The 17,968-nt window shown below is 46.6% G+C and overlaps 2 protein-coding genes across 11 annotated transcripts in view; both read right to left on the bottom strand.

Annotated features, from left to right (window-relative positions):
• LOC137340791 (uncharacterized) overlaps nucleotides 1-11,746 on the bottom strand; it is a 32,087-nt gene extending 20,341 nt beyond the window's left edge. For 3 of the 9 annotated variants that reach the window (XM_068003565.1, XM_068003568.1, XM_068003569.1), the window contains exons 1-5: nucleotides 5,246-5,758; nucleotides 2,748-2,831; nucleotides 2,327-2,359; nucleotides 1,603-1,686; nucleotides 727-815 (exon numbers count right to left, since the gene is read on the bottom strand). In XM_068003565.1, the coding sequence (XP_067859666.1) occupies nucleotides 727-815; nucleotides 1,603-1,686; nucleotides 2,327-2,359; nucleotides 2,748-2,831; nucleotides 5,246-5,323 (368 nt within the window). In that variant the 5' untranslated portion in view covers nucleotides 5,324-5,758. Of the gene's footprint in view, nucleotides 1-726; nucleotides 816-1,602; nucleotides 1,687-2,326; nucleotides 2,360-2,747; nucleotides 2,832-5,245; nucleotides 5,759-5,941; nucleotides 6,542-11,677 lie in introns of those variants that run through there. The other 6 variants (XM_068003570.1, XM_068003571.1, XM_068003566.1 and 3 more) reach the window with 6 other exon arrangements.
• Nucleotides 11,747-11,891: 145 nt separating this feature from the next.
• Nucleotides 11,892-17,968, bottom strand: part of rhot2 (ras homolog family member T2) — a 33,707-nt gene continuing 27,630 nt past the window's right edge. Inside the window, exons 16-19 of one of the 2 annotated variants that reach the window (XM_068003561.1) lie at nucleotides 17,440-17,520; nucleotides 16,910-17,032; nucleotides 15,333-15,535; nucleotides 12,530-12,647 (exon numbers count right to left, since the gene is read on the bottom strand). In XM_068003561.1, the coding sequence (XP_067859662.1) occupies nucleotides 12,530-12,647; nucleotides 15,333-15,535; nucleotides 16,910-17,032; nucleotides 17,440-17,520 (525 nt within the window). Of the gene's footprint in view, nucleotides 12,648-15,332; nucleotides 15,536-16,909; nucleotides 17,033-17,439; nucleotides 17,521-17,968 lie in introns of both variants that reach the window. The other variant, XM_068003562.1, reaches the window with a different exon arrangement.

Below are 17,968 nucleotides of genomic sequence, written 5' to 3'. Positions count from 1 at the left end.
TGGAAAGTCTTGGCGTAAAAGTATATAGACAACTGATTGAATTAGACTTTTCCCTGCTACACTGGGAGTGCAATCGTTATCCTAAGTCAGGCTGTCAGAGACACTCATGCGTTCCCTTTTCCTGTATCTCACCATTCCCTTACCAAATGTACTGTTCAAGTACCAGCCAACATCTTGGCCTGTGTTCTTATAATAAGCTTCACATTTCTACAGAGCTGTGCTCAGAAACACCGACTACCCTATTACCTTCCTGATCCTATTGGAGATCTCATTCTCAACCTACTGACGAAGCCACTGACACCGTCTCCTCTCTCCCACAGAAAGCTGTTGAGGCTGGGGGTCAACTGAGAATTGACTTCAAAACGGAGATTGATAGATTTTTTTTAGGCGAGGGTATTAAAGGTCACAGAACCGAGGTGGGTAAATGGAGTTAAGATACAGATCAGCCATGAGCTAATTGAATGGCAGGACAGGCTCGAGGGCTGAAAGGTACAGGAGGAAACCAATGTTTCTGCCAGACAGTTAATTCTGCCTTTCAGTTTGCGAAATCAATCCCTCAACAATAATGTAGAAGCCAATACATAAACAGTCTAATATGCAACTGTAACCCATCGCACAAAAACCCCATTCTGTGCACATACCTATGACCAGACTGAGTATCGGGACAGGAAGGGACAAAAGTGGCGGGAATGTAAAAGTGTATTGAAACGAAGAGGGAGCGGGTACCTGAGCCTGCTTCTGTCCTGAGCAGCTTTGTGCATGGAGTCCCACAGACATCGTAGCCACTTTAACCTCTGTTCGTTTGTTGAGGCAGACTGAGGGCAGAAAGACTGAACTTTGATCTCATGTAAATGCATATTTGTTAAGGCAGAATTAAAAATAAAACTTACTGTACCATTTCTGTATTACCTGAAATTTTGTTTTATTAAAGGTATGTTCAATTAAAATGAATAAATAACCCCAATTATAGAGCACAAGATCGGGCTTTTTAACATGTTCTCCCTTTGCCCTTTTCGTCATCTCCCAACATCACAATCCATCTGCTATTGCGAACAATCTGCTCTTGTGAATCCATCAAAGCCGCTCTCAACCCTGGAGAATTCACATAGGATTACATGGAAATAACAACCTTCAGCCCAACCAGACTGTGGTCCCAATGAAGGGAGGCTGCACTGTTGTAGTCTCCCTCTAACTACAGGAGGATGAATGGGAGCCACCTCCATCTGGTTTCATGATAATGTGTGGAACTGATCTCCCTCCTTGTGAGGAAATTATTTTGAATAATGTTTCTGTACACAGATACTAGGAAGAACATGACAGGCAAAACACAGCAACAAACTATTTTGATCCATGGTGTATGGAGATAAGAAATGAACCATGGAAGCTTCCTGTCTATTATCCCTGTTGGGCTTTCTCTTGCAAACTCAATTCTTTCTTGGCTCTGACATTAGCTCCATCTCTTTGCTGGAGTGTGATTTACGATGGTGACTTTATCCATCTCTTTTCTTGCTGCCTCTCTACCTGTGTCTCTGCCCACCTGGTCTGTAAGGATTTCTTTTTTTCACCCCACTCGCTGGGCCATTCTTATCTCCCATAACTTACCAAGATTATAATCTTCCCATTGGCTAAAACAACTTCAAATGGATAGTTGTGATTGACAGTCGTTGTTTCTCTTGCAGAATGCATCTAAAGTCGTCAGAGAGTGAAATGAGTGTTAAAACCAGCATATATCATAAAGAGAGGTCTCACACACCCAGCCGTCTCATCACAACTCACTGAGAGGTCTCAGACACACAGCCGTCTCATCACAACTCATTAAGAGAGGTCTCAGACACACAGCCGTCTCATCACAACTCACTGAGAGGTCTCAGACACACAGCCGTCTCATCACAACTCATCAAGAGAGGTCTCAGACACACAGCTGTCTCATCACAACTCATTAAGAGAGGTCTCAGACACACAGCCGTCTCAACACAACTCATCAAGAGAGGTCTCAGACACACAGCCGTCTCAACACAACTCACTGAGAGAGGTCTCAGACACACAGCCGTCTCAACACAACTCACTGAGAGAGGTCTCAGACACACAGCCGTCTCAACACAACTCATCAAGAGAGGTCTCAGACACACAGCCGTCTCAACACAACTCACTGAGAGAGGTCTCAGACACACAGCCGTCTCATCACAACTCACTGAGAGGTCTCAGACACACAGCCGTCTCAACACAACTCACTGAGAGAGGTCTCAGACACACAGCCGTCTCATCACAACTCACTGAGAGGTCGCACAACATCTTAACTAAATATATTTTATAAAAAATTACTTACAAATCTCACATCAATTTTGCCGTATAAAATGCCCTGTGTGGAAATTAGAGGAACAGTTTAATAGTTCCCTATTTAAAAAAATAATTTTTCAGCACTTGAAATTCAATAATAATTTTCAGTGGAGTAAAGCACTGATAATATTTAGCTCTATTTCTGAAAGAACACAAAAGGATTTATTTCATGAGTAAAGATGTATTTTGAAATGGGTTGTAACAAATTCCATCAGACTAGTGCACGATTCTGAAAGTTCACCAAAACAAAACTGCCCTGCCCCTGAATCTTTCACCATACTGTCCTTCTGTTTGGGACAGGATGTGTGGAGCTGAAATGCTCATAAAAAATATTCTCATTGAACTGCTCCTTCATGAAATATAAAAATGCTCATTCCTGACACGGATGCGGTGATTTTTGGGTGTCGTACCTCAGGGTTAGGTTTGTTTTTGACCTTGTAGTAACATAACGATGTGTCATTCAGGACAAATTTGTAAAACCGCCAGTTGAATTTCTGAAACAAAGGAGATAGGACAGGTTCAGCAGGAATACAGGAATTAAAAAACATTGGGGGAGATTTTCACCTTGCTTAAAATCAACAGAAATGAAATTCGGGCGGTTTCTGTAACGGGCGGCTCATTCCCATCGCCAGTTTTACACCCGGCCGACAAACTGGAAATCTACCGTCTAATCCGCTTGTTAAATTCTGTTTTACGAATTTATTCAGGAGAAAGTTGCCAGCAAAAAAGAAAAACTGAGACCTTGAGATGAACTTGGAGGTGTAGAGAGCCTTCAAACTTCTTCAGTCCTTTTAGGATGGCACAATCCTTGGTCACTCAGTGTTGTGCTGTGAGCCTCACTGATCCATCATCGGGAGCTCCTTGGGAATCGAGATCAAGTTCAATGCAGTCGCTGACTTCGCTGTCCTGGAGCTTTTTAACACTGGCTCTTCCCAGTTGCTCCAATTATGTTTTGTTGAATATGAGCAGCGAAGAATCCTGAAGCTTTCGGACACAGTTTCATTCTCAGGTTGAACACAGACAGCGTGACCACAGTCTAGCTGAAATCTGACTTGCTTGTTGTTTGGGAGTCTGTAGTTTTTTGGTATATTGGCCTTCTACAAATCCAACAAGTTCAAACGAGAGAATCTCACCTTCATCTGAACCATCAGTGGCTCCATTAACATGTAACTGCTGTTTGCCTTTGTTCTGGTTCCTGGACTTTGGACATTGGACTGGGAAATAGTTGTGTCCCTACGGGACCCCAAGGCTTCTTACTACAATACTTACAGTCGACTTCAACTTTCAAAAACCTGGATTTCACAATTTGGAATGAACCTCTCTTCTCTCTCAGTTAAATACTGGGTTATGTCGATGCCAGCTTTCAATAGCAGCTCTGATTCCTATAGAAGTCTGTCCAGTGCCATCGCTCTGTGTACCAATAACTTGTGTCTCCGACTGGCCTCAAGCTCTGGCTGAGACACAGAGAGGCTCATAACACACAACTCTATTGCTTTATGGCCCAGTACGATGGGAAAATGATGAGTTGAGCTGTCAAGTGAAAGGGGCCGCTTTAAACACAATCATGAAAGGTGGCTTCAGATGGGTGGTGAAAATATGAGTGAATCTACCACTCACTTCCTCACCTTTTACAGAGCAACTTCCTTTACCTGTCTCTAAGAAAGAACTTGCATTTATATAGCACCTTTCACAACCTCAGGACGTCCAAAAGCGCTTTACAGCCAATGAAGTACTTTTGAAGTGTAGTCACTGTTGTAATGTAGGAAACGCAGCAGCCAATTTGTGCACAGCAAGATCCCACAAACAGCAATGAGATAATGACCGGACAATCTGTTTTAGTGATGTTGGTTGGATAAATATTGACCAGGTCCTACTGAGATAACAGTGAGATTCAGCAGAAAAAATGGGATTTGTTGCCTCAGCAAGTTTATCCATTAAGCATGGGATCCACACAGACTGGGAAGGTCCCAGGTTGATCAGAGTTTTGGGCCTGGTTAGCCAATCTCAGACAGAATGGTAGGTAAGGGCTAAATGGGCCTCAGTACTCTAGGGTTGGGGGAGGGAGGGAAATTAGCCTTGGTTCCCACTCCTGATTTCTAACCAACTGCCCCTGCTGGAAGCTTGCTAATATTGAGCAAAAGCAGGATCAGGCTGGGCTGTGATGCCACATGTAGCCAAATATCCTGCTGACATTCATCGTTAGACTCAAAAATAGTAACAACCACTTCGGAATTTATTAATAGCAGCAGAAAAACACACATTAATAAAAGGCAGAAAACAAAGGTAAATCACCCCAAAATATTTAATATATATTGCAAGTATTTAGATATACTCCTAAATAAATAGATATACTCTTAAATAAAGATATATTCCTAAATATTTTATAACTGTAAATATTTTGTACCGCAAGTGTTGAAAGATATACTTCTAAATTTTTAATATATAACACTAATCATATACCTACATATTTAATCATATACCTACATATTTAATTATATACCCCTATATATTTAATTATATTTAAATACATCCCTAGAAATTTAATTAGTTGTCATTTTCCTGAGAATCTATTGACCCAATTGCCTCCCAACTTCTTGTATAGACATACACCAAACAGAACCCCTGCACGCAAACACAATTAGTGTCATTCTGTGCATACAAATAAAGCACACAACACAGAATCAGTACAAAGAAGCCAATTTGCAGGCTATCTTTTTATTGCAAACTATCACATACTTATCAGATTAAATTTTATTTTCTCAAACAATTCCTCATTACACTAAACAGCACTGAGCTGTTTATTAACAGATTGTTTTCCTGTAACAAAGAACATGAAGTTTGAAGTTACATTGCTTTTGTCTTTCTTGTGTCACCGACTAGTTCACCCAGGTCTTGACGAGTTACTCACCAGAGTCTGTCTCCTCTTTTCCAGAAATCCTTCTAGAAAAAAAGTTGGCTTCTTGTCCTTGTCCTGAATGGATGTCATTTTCCCAAAATCCTATTAGAAATAGTTACATTGTTGTTGTTATCACAGGGAATGTTCTGTATCCCTGAGCTTGTCTCTTCTGTCCAAACCCACACTCCCCTGAGCTGTGTGCTCCTATCCTAAGCCACTGATTTTATCCTTGATCTTAACTCACTCTCAGCCGTTGCAAAGTTCAGTCAGATCCACACTAAGAAAGTGAAATTATAAACTCGTTTGGGGTGACCTCTGGACTTTGTGCCTTGCTTGTCTGATGCGTAAAAATAGCTGCATCCAGAAAACAGCGGAACAGAAATCCCCCGCTGCTCCGATGATGGAATGGAGAAACATAAAGATAAAGATAGTGAGAGCAGGAACAGCATCAGAAATAAACAGACTCGTCTCATCCTGTTTTCAAATCTCTCCATGGCCTCGCCCCTCCCCATCACTGTAACCTCCTCCAGCCCTACAGCCCTCCGAGATCTCTGCGTTCATCCAATTCTGACCTCTTTAGCATTCCTGATTTTAATCGCTCCACCATTGGCGGCCGTGCCTTCAGCTGCCTGGGCCCTAAGCTCTGGAATTCCCTCCCTAAACCTCTCTGCCTCTCTCTCCTCCTTTAAGAAACTCCTTAAAACCTACCTTTTTGACCAAGCTTTTGGTCGCCTGTCCTAAAATCTCCTTATGTGATTCGGTGTCAAATTTTGTTTGTTAACACTCCTGTGAAGGGACGTTTTACTAGGTTAAAGGTGCTGTATATAATGCAAGTTGTTGTTGATGCCAACAGATATTTTAAATCACTTGTCATTCATTAAACATGAAAAGCTGAGATATTTAAAAGGATGCAGTTTTCTCACTGGCTTCTCTTCGCATTGGTTGATATTTTTGACTCCCCCCAAAAGACATATCTGTTTAAAGTGTAAATGTCGCTCCCCCGCTGGCTCAGTTGGTAAAGCCCAGGTGGAACAGGAGGTCCCACGTTTGGGGATCCGAAAAGGAGGGGAATTAAAATTAAAAGACAGAGCTGGGCATGGCTAACAAAATGGCAGGGCCGGCTCAAGGAACTACTCCAGTTCCTTCTCCATGTCGAGTTTGCTGGTCTCAGCCAGGGGAGCAGCAGGGGCTGTACATTTGGCCCCTGGACCCCCGAACTGGTGAGGAGGAGGTCGGCCAGCCTAACAAAATCTCTATTCCCAGGCTCCTGTTGGAAAGTGTGTGTGTGTGTGGGGACATTGGGTAAAGACAGCACACGTTCTATTCCTGAAAACTTTATTATTACATCGAGCGTACAGCACAGAAACAGGCCATTCGGCCCAACAGGTCCATGCCGGTGTTTATGCTCCAAATTAGCCTCCTCCCTACTTCATCCAACCCTATCAGCATTTCCTTCTATTCCTTTCTCCCTCGTGCTTTTCAGCTTCCCTTTAAATGCATCATTGGGTGAGGGGGAGGGGTTACACTCTGGGTTTACTCGAGTGATATTTATTTAGGACCCCATATCACAGGAAGCACATAACCACAGCAAATAGGTACAGCAGCTTGATTAGGTTTACAATTGGCCTGCAGGTTAATGTTTAACCCACATCGAAGGGAGAAATCAAAGTCAAGTGTGATTGTCTTGCAGCTTTGGGTACAAAGGTCGTGGCCACTCTGCATCACCACGTACTCTTTACTGCACTATTCTCACTTTCAACTACACACACACACCAGGCACTCAACGTCAATCGCTTAACCTCTCGCACCAACTTTCAACTTAATTGGGGATCTGGGGTGAAGGGCTGGGGCTCAGCGAGGTCGCCACCAAGTTGAAAAGAATAAAGTGAAAGCGGAGGTAAATCGGGAATAGCGACACCCAGCTTTTCGTAAATTTCTCAGGATGTGGGCATCGCTGGTACGGCCGGCAATTATTGCCCATCCCTAGTTGCCCTGAGAAGGTGGTAGTGGGCTGCCTTCTTTTTAGCCGGTTGCTCCAACTGAGTGACTTGCTAGGTCACTTCAGAGGGCACTTAAGAGTCAACCACGTTGGTGTACGACTGGAGTCACATGTAGGCCCAGACCGGGTAAAGACGGCAGGTTTCCTTCCCTAAATGACGTTAGTGAACCAGTTGGGTTTTTACAACAATTCAACAACTTCACCGTCACGTCTACTGGCTTTTTATTTCCGGATTTCTTTTTAATAACTGAATTCAAATTCTCAAACTGCCATGGTGGGATTTGAACTCACGTTCTCTGGATTACTGGTCCAGGCCTCTGGATTATTAGCCCAGTAACATAACCACGAAACTACCGTGAGTTTTAAAAGCCTGAAGTTCGTAGGAGCGAGTGGTTGAGCTACAAAGAATAAGACCAGTCTAGGTACAACGTCACGTGGTCAAACCTCCAGGAATACGTCCAACCAGAGTTGGCGATTGTAGCACAGTGTGGGACGTCCCCGTGCCTGGTGTCTACAGCTCAGCGGTATGCAGGCCTTTACCCTCTAGATCAGCGTTGTTCAATAGAAATCGCTGACTAGCCACAGGTGTTGCTATGGCAACAGCGTTTTAACCACATGCACTAATTTTAGTAGAAAACACCTTACACACAGGATAAATGTGCTTCACACGGGGATATTCACTTAAACATCTGCCACCACTCAGTGACCAAGGAAGTAAACCAGCCACAACGATCAAAAAATACCCACACTCTCTGCTTTTCATTTTACCAACAAACGCTCAAAAAGGTTAAAGTTCACATGCACACGCTGTGCGAATGAGTATTGAGAGCACATGACCAACGACGGTGTCTGTTACTCATTGTTTATTTACTAATCAGAAACGCAGTTAGCCACATCTGGATTCCCAATTAGCCACATGTGGAGAGTAGCTAACGTACTGGACAACACTGCACTAAAACCATCCAGAGAAGCTCGAAAATTCATTATTTACATTATTCAAAATATCCTGTAGAAATGTAGTCCAACACAATCAAAGTCAAAACGTAAAATCTGAAAAATATATTTATCTTTCCATTAAAGGACAGGTACAGAAAGTGTTTCTCATTTAAAAATCACAAGGAAATAGTGTTTCCAGATACTGACTTGAAGAATTTCATGTCCATTTTTAGTGGACCAAAGTAAATTTTAGTTCCACAGATACTGAGCACAACAATCTGAAGATAAAGATGTGATTAACAGTTTAACTGCGTCCACGGTCTTTTCCCTCTCGTCCTCCTTTGCACGCTGAGAACTGCAGCATAAGGTAAGCGATGAATCTCAAATTAGGAAACGGGTGATAGCTTGGTGAGTTTGCACAGTGAGTAGCTGAGCGAGAGAGACTGGGAAGATGTCCAGTTCAATCTCTGGCCCGTACCGAGGTAACTGAGGTCAGCTGTGTCCTCGGGCTGGGGGTAGAGGGGAGGAAAGGGACTCCTGCAGGAATCATGCTGGCATGGATGTTGGATCAGGGCAGGAGTGGTTTCATCCGTGACTTCCCCCTGGGGGGTCAAAGGCTCACCAGCAAGACTCGCATGTGACTAATGGGCAACCGGTGCCCAGGGAGCAGGAACCCAGCAAGGAGTCAATGCCACCGGGAGAGAAATTCATGAGGGAAACAAAAGGCTTTAAGTGAAAAGGGCAGCAGCAAAATCTCCTTAGTTGCTTATATCTGTTGTAACTATTCACTGATAGATCATGCAAGGCCAAACAGGAGCACGAGGCAAAACCCATCTATGTACATGTCAACATAACCAATTATTGGGTGGGAGCAGTAAATTGGCATTGGGTCGGATGGTTGGGAGACTGGTGAGGGAGAGTTGAGTGGGCTTGGCGTTTGGGGAGTGGTAGCTCCCTAGGTCCAGATACCCATTCTGGATGATTCTACAAGTGTTGTGCCCACACTTGTAGTTTGGGGAATGGGGAAGCACCAGTTGGCACTGCAATCAAGCTGCAGTATGCATCCTTTTACTGCAAAGCAAGGAGATGTGTACAAGACTGCAATCGCAGACAAGCTTTCCCCCTAGCGAGCAGCAGACCAGGCACACAAACGGCAGGATGGGAAGGGATGGTGCACGCGGGCATGGGTCAGTGCCCGTGATTCGCCACGTGGAGTTCCCGATCGTGGGCGCTGCACTGAGTGGAGGAGTCATTTGGAAGCCGTTCTCAACAACTCCTACCAGCTGAGTCAGAGCAGCGCTGGAGCAAGCTTGGAAGCAGAGTTACCCGGTTGAATATCTGCCTGCCAATTAGTGGATGTTCTGGGCCCAGAGAAAAAAAGAGGCAAAAATCACTAACGGGAGGAAGGAAGGGCCAGAAATAAATTTACCAAATTTTTTAATCAAAGCAGAAAATGTGCAGAATTTTACAGGTAAAGGGAAAATTTGCAGGGTTATGGGGAAAGAGCGGGGCAGTGGGACTAATTGGACAGCTCTTTCAAAGGGCCGGCACAGGCATGATGGGCCAAATGGCCTCCTTCTATGCTGTAAGATTCTCTCTCAATCTGTTTTGTAGATACAAGAATGCAAAGGTAATGAGTTTGGATATTTCGGATCCGGTTCTCAAGAGGAGACAGCCCTGCACAGCACAAGCCCAACCTCGTGCAGCAAAACAAACACTTCCCTTTTGAAAACTGGCACAGAAAAACCATCGGAATACAAATGAGGAATAGAACAGTCCCAGAAGTGTTTCGCTGTTAAGGCACGTTCTTGAGGGAGCTTGGTATTGGCATAAACGCTGCGACCCGATCTGCGTGGGAGAGTTGAAGTGCTTTGGGATGGAGTTATTTTCCTGCACACCTCCCCTCGCCTGAGTGAGCGTGAAGACGCACCCGATTTTGTTTAAGCAAAGTGGAGCGATGCTTCTCCTCCAGTATCACCAGCCCTGCCTTGCCTTAAAACCCTCGCACTCGTTTTAACTTCTTGCCTGCAAAGAAAGTCGGGCTGGTAAATATCCCCCAGGGACACAGAATGTACAGCACAGCAACAGGCCATTCGGCCCAACTGGTCTATGCCGGTGTTTATGCTCCACACACGAGCCACAGCTGGACGATGTCAGCGTGGTGCCGTTGTCGTATTTAAAGTGCAGCCACTCCAGAGCTACAATACTGGAATCTAACTGGGCCATCCCAAGATAATTTTGATGTTGCGAACACACTGTGAGGGGCTGGCCAGATGACACCGGGCATTAAACGAGCAAAAGTGCAAAAGCAGCTCATTATTTCTCACGACACAAAGGAAGCGACAATTTGAATCAAAGTGATCGAGGCATCGACTCCCGTCGGTGTCAGCTGCCCTGGAGACAGAAGTTGAAAGGCACTCTCCCTAGGTCAGGGCCGAGGCACATTGGTGGAAGAGAGTAGAGGGAGATCTATTCAGCCACTGACCAGGCTGACAGTGAGCGACTCAAATGGGAAAGTGTTCTGTTCACCAGCAGTCATATTTCCTCACATTATAAACACAAACATTCAACACTTTTTTAACAAAAGGTGAGGCACAAAGCATCAAGGAACAGGGGAGCTGTCTGACCACTCTGCCCTTCAAGGGTTAGCAGGAAGAAGCAATACCGTCAGAGTGTTTGGGGGATGGGTGTGGCATTGAAGTCCCAGAAGTACCATCTCTGTGTACCATGTTTACAACTATTTTATATTAGTACACTTTCAATCAAAAATGTACACCATAGGACAGTTAAACATGGGACACTGCATTTAAAAAAAATACAATACAGTGAATGAGGCAGGCCTGTGACCCAGTGATGCGACAAGGACACAGGCAGGATCTCATCCCATCGGAGAAATACTGGGAAAAATGCAAAACCGATTGGTTACGGAGCCAAGGCGGGTGGATGGAGTTAAGATACAGATCAGCCATAATCTAATTGAATGGCGGAACAGGCTCGAGGGGCTGAATGGCCTCCTTCTGTTCCTAACTTCACGCCCCTGGAACATGAATTACAGTTAGGATCTCAACACAGGAAATAGGGAATACGGAAAAGACAATAATTAAGGAAATAATTATCGGAAATGAGACTCGAGTCTCCAGTACAGTTCACTGATAACTACTGAAAACAAGTGTGAAAGTAAGAGTTGCATTTAAAGAAAGACAAATGTGCCTTATCACTTGCTCAGGACATTTCAAGGCAGTTCATAGTCAATAAATTACTTTTTTTTGAAGTGTAGCTACTGTATGATACAGATAAACATAGAGCCAATTGCAGAGTTAGTGCATTATTTCTCTAACGGATGGGTTTGCAATATAACCTGTTTATCCAGTGATGAGGTTTTATACTGAGATTGTGAGAATCAAAATTGTAAACTGAGCTATTCAGAAGCAGGGTGTTGTGGGTACACAGGGACCCCTCTCTGATAAACAGCGAGAGAGCGAGAGGGGGAATAAATGGAGTACACTCACAAAGTGCAGTCTTTCGTAGAATCCCAGAGCGAAGGTGGAATGTCAGATTTCCACTGCCTCACTCCCCCAAAACCTGCAGAGATGATGGAGTCTCGGGCCCTCGAACGGACAATATCAAAACCTACAATGAAACACCCGCCGATTTTTTTTTCCTTAAATGAAAAAATACATTGTAAGCAATTTACATTTGAATTGTAAATTCTAGTATAAAAATAGTGTGAGAAACGCTTAGTTTCTCGTAATTTACTGATATACCCATGTCTATATTCTCCAGACAGCTCTTAGATCAGTCTACAGAAGAGGGATTTTACTTTACAATCAGAAACGTGTTCTCAGTGTCTTACACTAAAATATGTCGCCTGAAAAATGCGCTACTTTGAAGTTTAACCAGGGCTCTGCTGGAGACACTGCGAGCTCCTTAGTGGGAGAGGCAATAAGCCCCAAGAAACAGAGGCAGCAAGAAGACAGGATTAAGTTGACCAAATGTTGAGATGGGAAGATGCGGAGTTAAACACGTTGATGTTACCTTCCGACTGGGCAATTAGGGGACTGAATTAAGCTAACTTTCCACAGCTAGAACTGGTCATGACTCCTGTCCAGTGGATGCTTTGAACAGCCGTAGAGAGGAAGGCCCATTCCTGCATGTTTACTACATGTATTGCTGAAATACCTGGACAGCACAGGCTACTTATTCAGTTCTTTCACCTTTAAAGCCAACTGCATCCCTCCCCCACCCCCCCCGAAGATATTCGTAGATAAAATCCCACAGGGTGGCAGATCATTGCTCGTGTCCCCACCATGGAGCTCCATCCCAAGGGCACCGTCCTTTCCCTGCTGGCTGGCTGTCTCCCACTATTTCTGCCTGGCCAGTGCTTTGTAGATGGCAAGTCCCAGGAAGGCGACGACTGTGGCTCCAAACGTGATTCGCAGCCAGAAGGACGAGATGCTGAGTTCTGCCTCGTTCAGGTTGCTGCAAGAGAGAGAGAGAAAGAAAGGTTAGTGAGGAGAAAGGGGAATGAAAGCTGTGGGGAGGGGGTGTTACAATGCACCAATTCCCAGTTTGAAGCATCTTAGTTACCGAGCGGGCCGGGAGTCTATGCTTTAGAGAAGCGCAGATTTAGGTGGAAACAGAATCAATAGTAACTTCAAAAGAGAATTAGATAAATAGAGTCATAGAGTCATACGGCACGGATAGAGGCCCTTCGGCCCATCGTGTCCGCGCCGGCCATCAAGCCCTGTCTACTCTTATCCCATATTCCAGCATTTGGTCCGTAGCCTTGTATGCTATGGCATTTCAAGTGCTCATCCAAATGCTTCTTGAATGTTGTGAGGGTTCCTGCCTCCACAACCCTTTCAGGCAGTGAGTTCCAGACTCCAACCACCCTCTGGGTGAAAAAGTTCTTTCTCAAATCCCCTCTAAACCTCCCGCCTTTTACCTTGAATCTATGTCCCCTTGTTATAGAACCCTCAACGAAGGGAAAAAGCTCCTTAGTATCCATCCTATCTGTGCCCCTCATAATTTTGTACACCTCAATCATGTCCCCCCTCAGCCTCCTCTGCTCCAAGGAAAACAAACCCAATCTTCCCAGTCTCTCTTCATAGCTGAAGCGCTCCAGCCCTGGTAACATCCTGGTGAATCTCCTCTGCACCCTCTCCAAAGCGATCACATCCTTCCTGTAGTGTGGCGACCAGAACTGCACACAGTACTCCAGCTGTGGCCTAACCAGTGTTTTATACAGCTCCATCATAACCTCCTTGCTCTTATATTCTATGCCTCGGCTAATAAAGGCAAGTATCCCATATGCCTTCTTTACCACCTTATCTACCTGTTCCGCCACCTTCAGGGATCTGTGAACTTGCACACCAAGATCCCTCTGACCCTCTGTCTTGCCTAGGGTCCTCCCATTCATTGTGTATTCCCTTGCCTTGTTAGTCCCTCCAAAGTGCATCACCTCGCACTTTTCCGGGTTAAATTCCATTTGCCACTGTTCCGCCCATCTGACCAACCCATCTATATCGTCCTGCAGACTGAGGCTATCCTCCTCGCTATTTACCACCCTACCAATCTTTGTATCATCAGCTAACTTACTGATCATACCTTTTACATTCATATCCAAGTTGTTAATGTAGACCACAAACAGCAAGGGACCCAGCACCGATCCCTGTGGTACCCCACTGGCCACAGGCTTCCAGTCACAAAAACAACCTTCGACCATCACCCTCTGCCTTCTGCCACTAAGCCAGTTTTGTATCCAAAGTGCCAAGGCACCCTGGATTCCTTGGGCTCGTACCTTCTTGACCAGTCTCCTGTGGGGGACTTTATCGAAGGCCTTACTGAAATCCATGTATACCACATCCACTGCGTTACCCTCATCCACACGCCTAGTCACCCCCTCAAAAAATTCAATCAAATTAGTCAGACATGATCTTCCCTTGACAAAGCCATGTTGACTATCCCTGATTAATCCTTGCTTCTCCAAGTGGAGACTAATTTTGTCCTTCAGAATTTTTTCCAATAATTTTCCTACCACTGATGTTAAGCTCACTGGCCTGTAGTTCCCCGGTTTTTCCCTACTCCCCTTCTTGAATAATGGTACTACATTAGCGGTTCTCCAGTCCTCTGGCACATCCCCTGTGGCCAGAGAGGTTCTGAATATATGTGTCAGAGCCCCTGCAATCTCCTCCTTTGCCTCACACAGTAGCCTGGGATACATTTCGTCCGGGCCTGGGGATTTATCCATTTTTAGGCCTGCTAAAACCGCCAATACCTCCTCCCGCTCGATGTTAATATGTTCGAGTATATCACAGTCCCCCTGCCGTATTTCTATGTCTATATCGTCCTTAAATCTCACCGAATTATGGTCACTGTCACCAAAGTGCTCACCTACTAGCACTTCTTCCACTTGGCCGGCCACATTCCCTAGAATTAGGTCCAGTACTTGAAGGGGGAAATTTGCAGGGCTGTGGGGAAAGAGCAGGGGAGTGGGACCAATTGGATAGCTCTTTCACAGGGTCGGCACAGGCACGATGGGCCGAATTACAGCCCCCTGTGCTGTATCATTCGATGATTTTATCGAGCTTTATAAGATGATGATTGTGTTTGTGTAGTCAGTTTGTTTCAACTAAATAGGTTAGGGAGGAGCAGGGTCACAATCTCATGTTATGTAAGGCCAGGTCTAGGTTAGACGTCAGGAGGTGGCTCTTTTCCCAGAGAACAGTGGAGCTGTGGAACAGGCTGCCGGCTCGTGCGGTGGGCGGCGATTCGCTGAATTCCTTCAAGCGAGAGCTGGACCTGTTTCTCGCTGCGGGGGGAGGGGGGGGGGGGGGGGAGGAGGGGGGAGATCACCTCGTACAAGGGGCAGTTAACCTGGTAACATTAGTCACGGCCCGAGTGATCCAACTAACCGGCCTCTACACCCTAGTCACCCTACCGATACTCAACCTTCCTCATCACTCCTCCAACCACAACCCTGCCCTCGTGTACAATCCAAGGACACCCCGCCGCCCCGCACCCCACCCCCAATTCCGCCTGGGCATTAACCCCTTCCCACCGAACCCCACCTTATAGGGAGACCGGTGACCGACAGAAGCACAAAGTGACCTCACCCCTCGCAACAACCTTCTGACAAAGCTGGGAAGATTCCGGAATACTCACGGGAACGCTGCAGCCAGTGCGAGCCGGGAGTAGATCTGTGAGTTTGTTGCTTCGTCGCTGTTGCAGCTGAAGTGGAACGGGGCCGGGAGTCTGTGCTTGTAGCAGAATTCTACAGGCCCGATCCCGTGCTCCTGCTTCTGTTGCTGCAAATCAGACTTCGACGCCACGAAAATGCAGGGGATTCTGCTCTCCATGTAGTGTTCCTGCGGAGACGCAAACCGTGAACGTGAGTGAAGCTCTCGCTGCGACTTCCCACTTCACCCGGTGGGAGGTAGAACGGGTGATGTGGGATCAGCCACCCGCTGCGCAACCCGCCCGAATCCCCTTCCTGTTAGAAGTTAACGGAAAGAAAAAATTGGACTGGGTGTACGATGCCCCTCTTCCCCCCCCCCCCGGCCCCTCTTCTCCCCCCCCCCCCCGGCCCCTCTTCTCCGCCCACCCTCCCGCCCCTCTTCTCCGCCCACCCTCCCGCCCCTCTTCTCCGCCCACCCTCCCGCCCCTCTTCTCCCCACCCCCCCCGCCCCTCTTCTCCGCCCACCCTCCCGCCCCTCTTCTCCCCACCCCCCCGCCTCTTCTCCCCACCCCCCCCCGCCCCTCTTCTCCGCCCACCCTCCCGCCCCTCTTCTCCCCACCCCCCCCGCCCCTCTTCTCCGCCCGCCCCTCTTCTCCCCACCCCCCCGCCCCTCTTCTCCGCCCACCCTCCCGCCCCTCTTCTCCCCACCCCCCCCGCCCCTCTTCTCCCCACCCCCCCCGCCCCTCTTCTCCGCCCACCCTCCCGCCCCTCTTCTCCCCACCCCCCCGCCCCTCTTCTCCCCACCCCCCCGCCCCTCTTCTCCCCACCCCCCCGCCCCTCTTCTCCCCACCCCCCCGCCCCTCTTCTCCCCACCCCCCCCGCCCCTCTTCTCCCCACCCCCCCCCGCCCCTCTTCTCCGCCCCCCCCCGCCCCCACACTGCCAAAGGGGAAAGTTCCGCCCTACTGGTGATGTGAGCTATTCCCATATATGGGCGGCTGGGGGTATCAGGCGATATTTCACACAGTCCAAGCAGCAGGTATCGATTTGACCCTTTCCATGAGACACCAAGGCAGGGTAAAGAAAGACTTGCATTTATATCGTGCTTTTCATGACCTCAGGACGTCCCAGAGCGCTTTACAGCCAATGAAGTACCTTTTTTGAAGTGTAGCCACTGTCGTAATGTAGGAAACGTGGCAACCAATTTGCGCACAGCAAGATCCCACAAACAGCAATGAAAGAAAAATGACGATCTATTTTTAGATGTTGGTTGAAGGATAAATATTGGCCAGGGCAGAATTCCTCTGCTCTTCTTCGAAATAGTGTCGTGGGATCTTTTACATCCACCCGAGGGGGCAGACGGGGCCTCGGTTTAACACATTAGGATGTCCTGAGACTGATAATAAAATACTGTATAAATACAAGTCTTTTGTTCCTATTCCTTGGTCTGCAAAGGGCAATCTCCCCGGAGTGAGGCCTGCAACTCTTCCCCAAGCCTGTCCCAGCGACAATGACAGCCAGATCCTGGTCTGTTATTTATATCAATCAGAGCAGCTCCGAGGTCACCTTGTAAATACTGGCACAATAGTTGAAAGATTTGGCATCAGTGACGTCGTACATCAGACAGGCAACGTCACAGGCAGCATTGGAGGCTTTCAGGAACTCAGTGTCAACATCCACCTCGTGAAGCTAGGATTGAGAAGCACAAGTGAGCAACACACCCAGATTATTGTTCATTTATAATATATATTGCTGGATGCATCCAGACACAGTCAGAAACAGAGACAGAGATGGGACAGAGGCATATACAAAGAGGAATAGAGACTGTCACACAGACAGGAAAAGACACACAGGGCGAGTACACACACAAACACAGGCAGAGACGCACTGGCATATACACACACACAAACCTAACACCCACAGTTTGAGAGAGCAGTGCACTGCAGTAACATATTAACATCCCCCTGTTTAGAGTGTTTAGGTGGTGATGTTAATGGCAGTAATTGTGCTGGAAGGAAATTATTGCTGTTTTGACACTGATCTCCCCATTGCCTGTTACTCTAAGCCTCCAGCTTGTTAAGTGGTCTGGTGCTCACAATCAAATACTTGTCCAGGCTGTTGATTTGCACAGTGTTGATTGTGAAGTCAGAGACATCTCCGCCCATCTCACTCTGCGTCTGAAATAAAGCGACAAAGGACTTGTAAAGAATCATCGGAATTCTGAGCATTATTGCAGTATGAATTTCTGATTTGTTTGGCATTGCAGTGTGTAATGTGTGTTTGTTTATTTGTTCTCGGGATGTGGGCAAGGCTGGATTTATTGCCCATCCCTGGTTGCCCTGATGGACGTTCTCCTTGAACCGCTGCAGTCCGTGTGGTGATGGTGCTCCCGTGGTGGTGTTAGGTCAGGAGTTCCAGTGACAATGAAGGAACACATGATCCTTAACTTTGACAGCACCGTCCAGCACCGCAACCTCTCCCTCAAGACCAGAGCAGCAACATCGCCGGTGCATTAACAGCATTTATATAGCGCCTTTAACGTAGTAAAACGTCCCGAGGCGCTTCACAGGAGCGATTATCAAACAAAATCTGACACCGAGCCACATAAGGAGATATTAAGACAGG

Source organism: Heptranchias perlo, chromosome 22 (genome assembly GCF_035084215.1).
Source record: "Heptranchias perlo isolate sHepPer1 chromosome 22, sHepPer1.hap1, whole genome shotgun sequence".
Lineage (NCBI taxonomy): Eukaryota > Metazoa > Chordata > Chondrichthyes > Hexanchiformes > Hexanchidae > Heptranchias > Heptranchias perlo.
The sequence above is the reverse complement of the archived record's forward strand: the minus strand, read 5'-3'. Positions and strand labels throughout refer to the sequence as shown.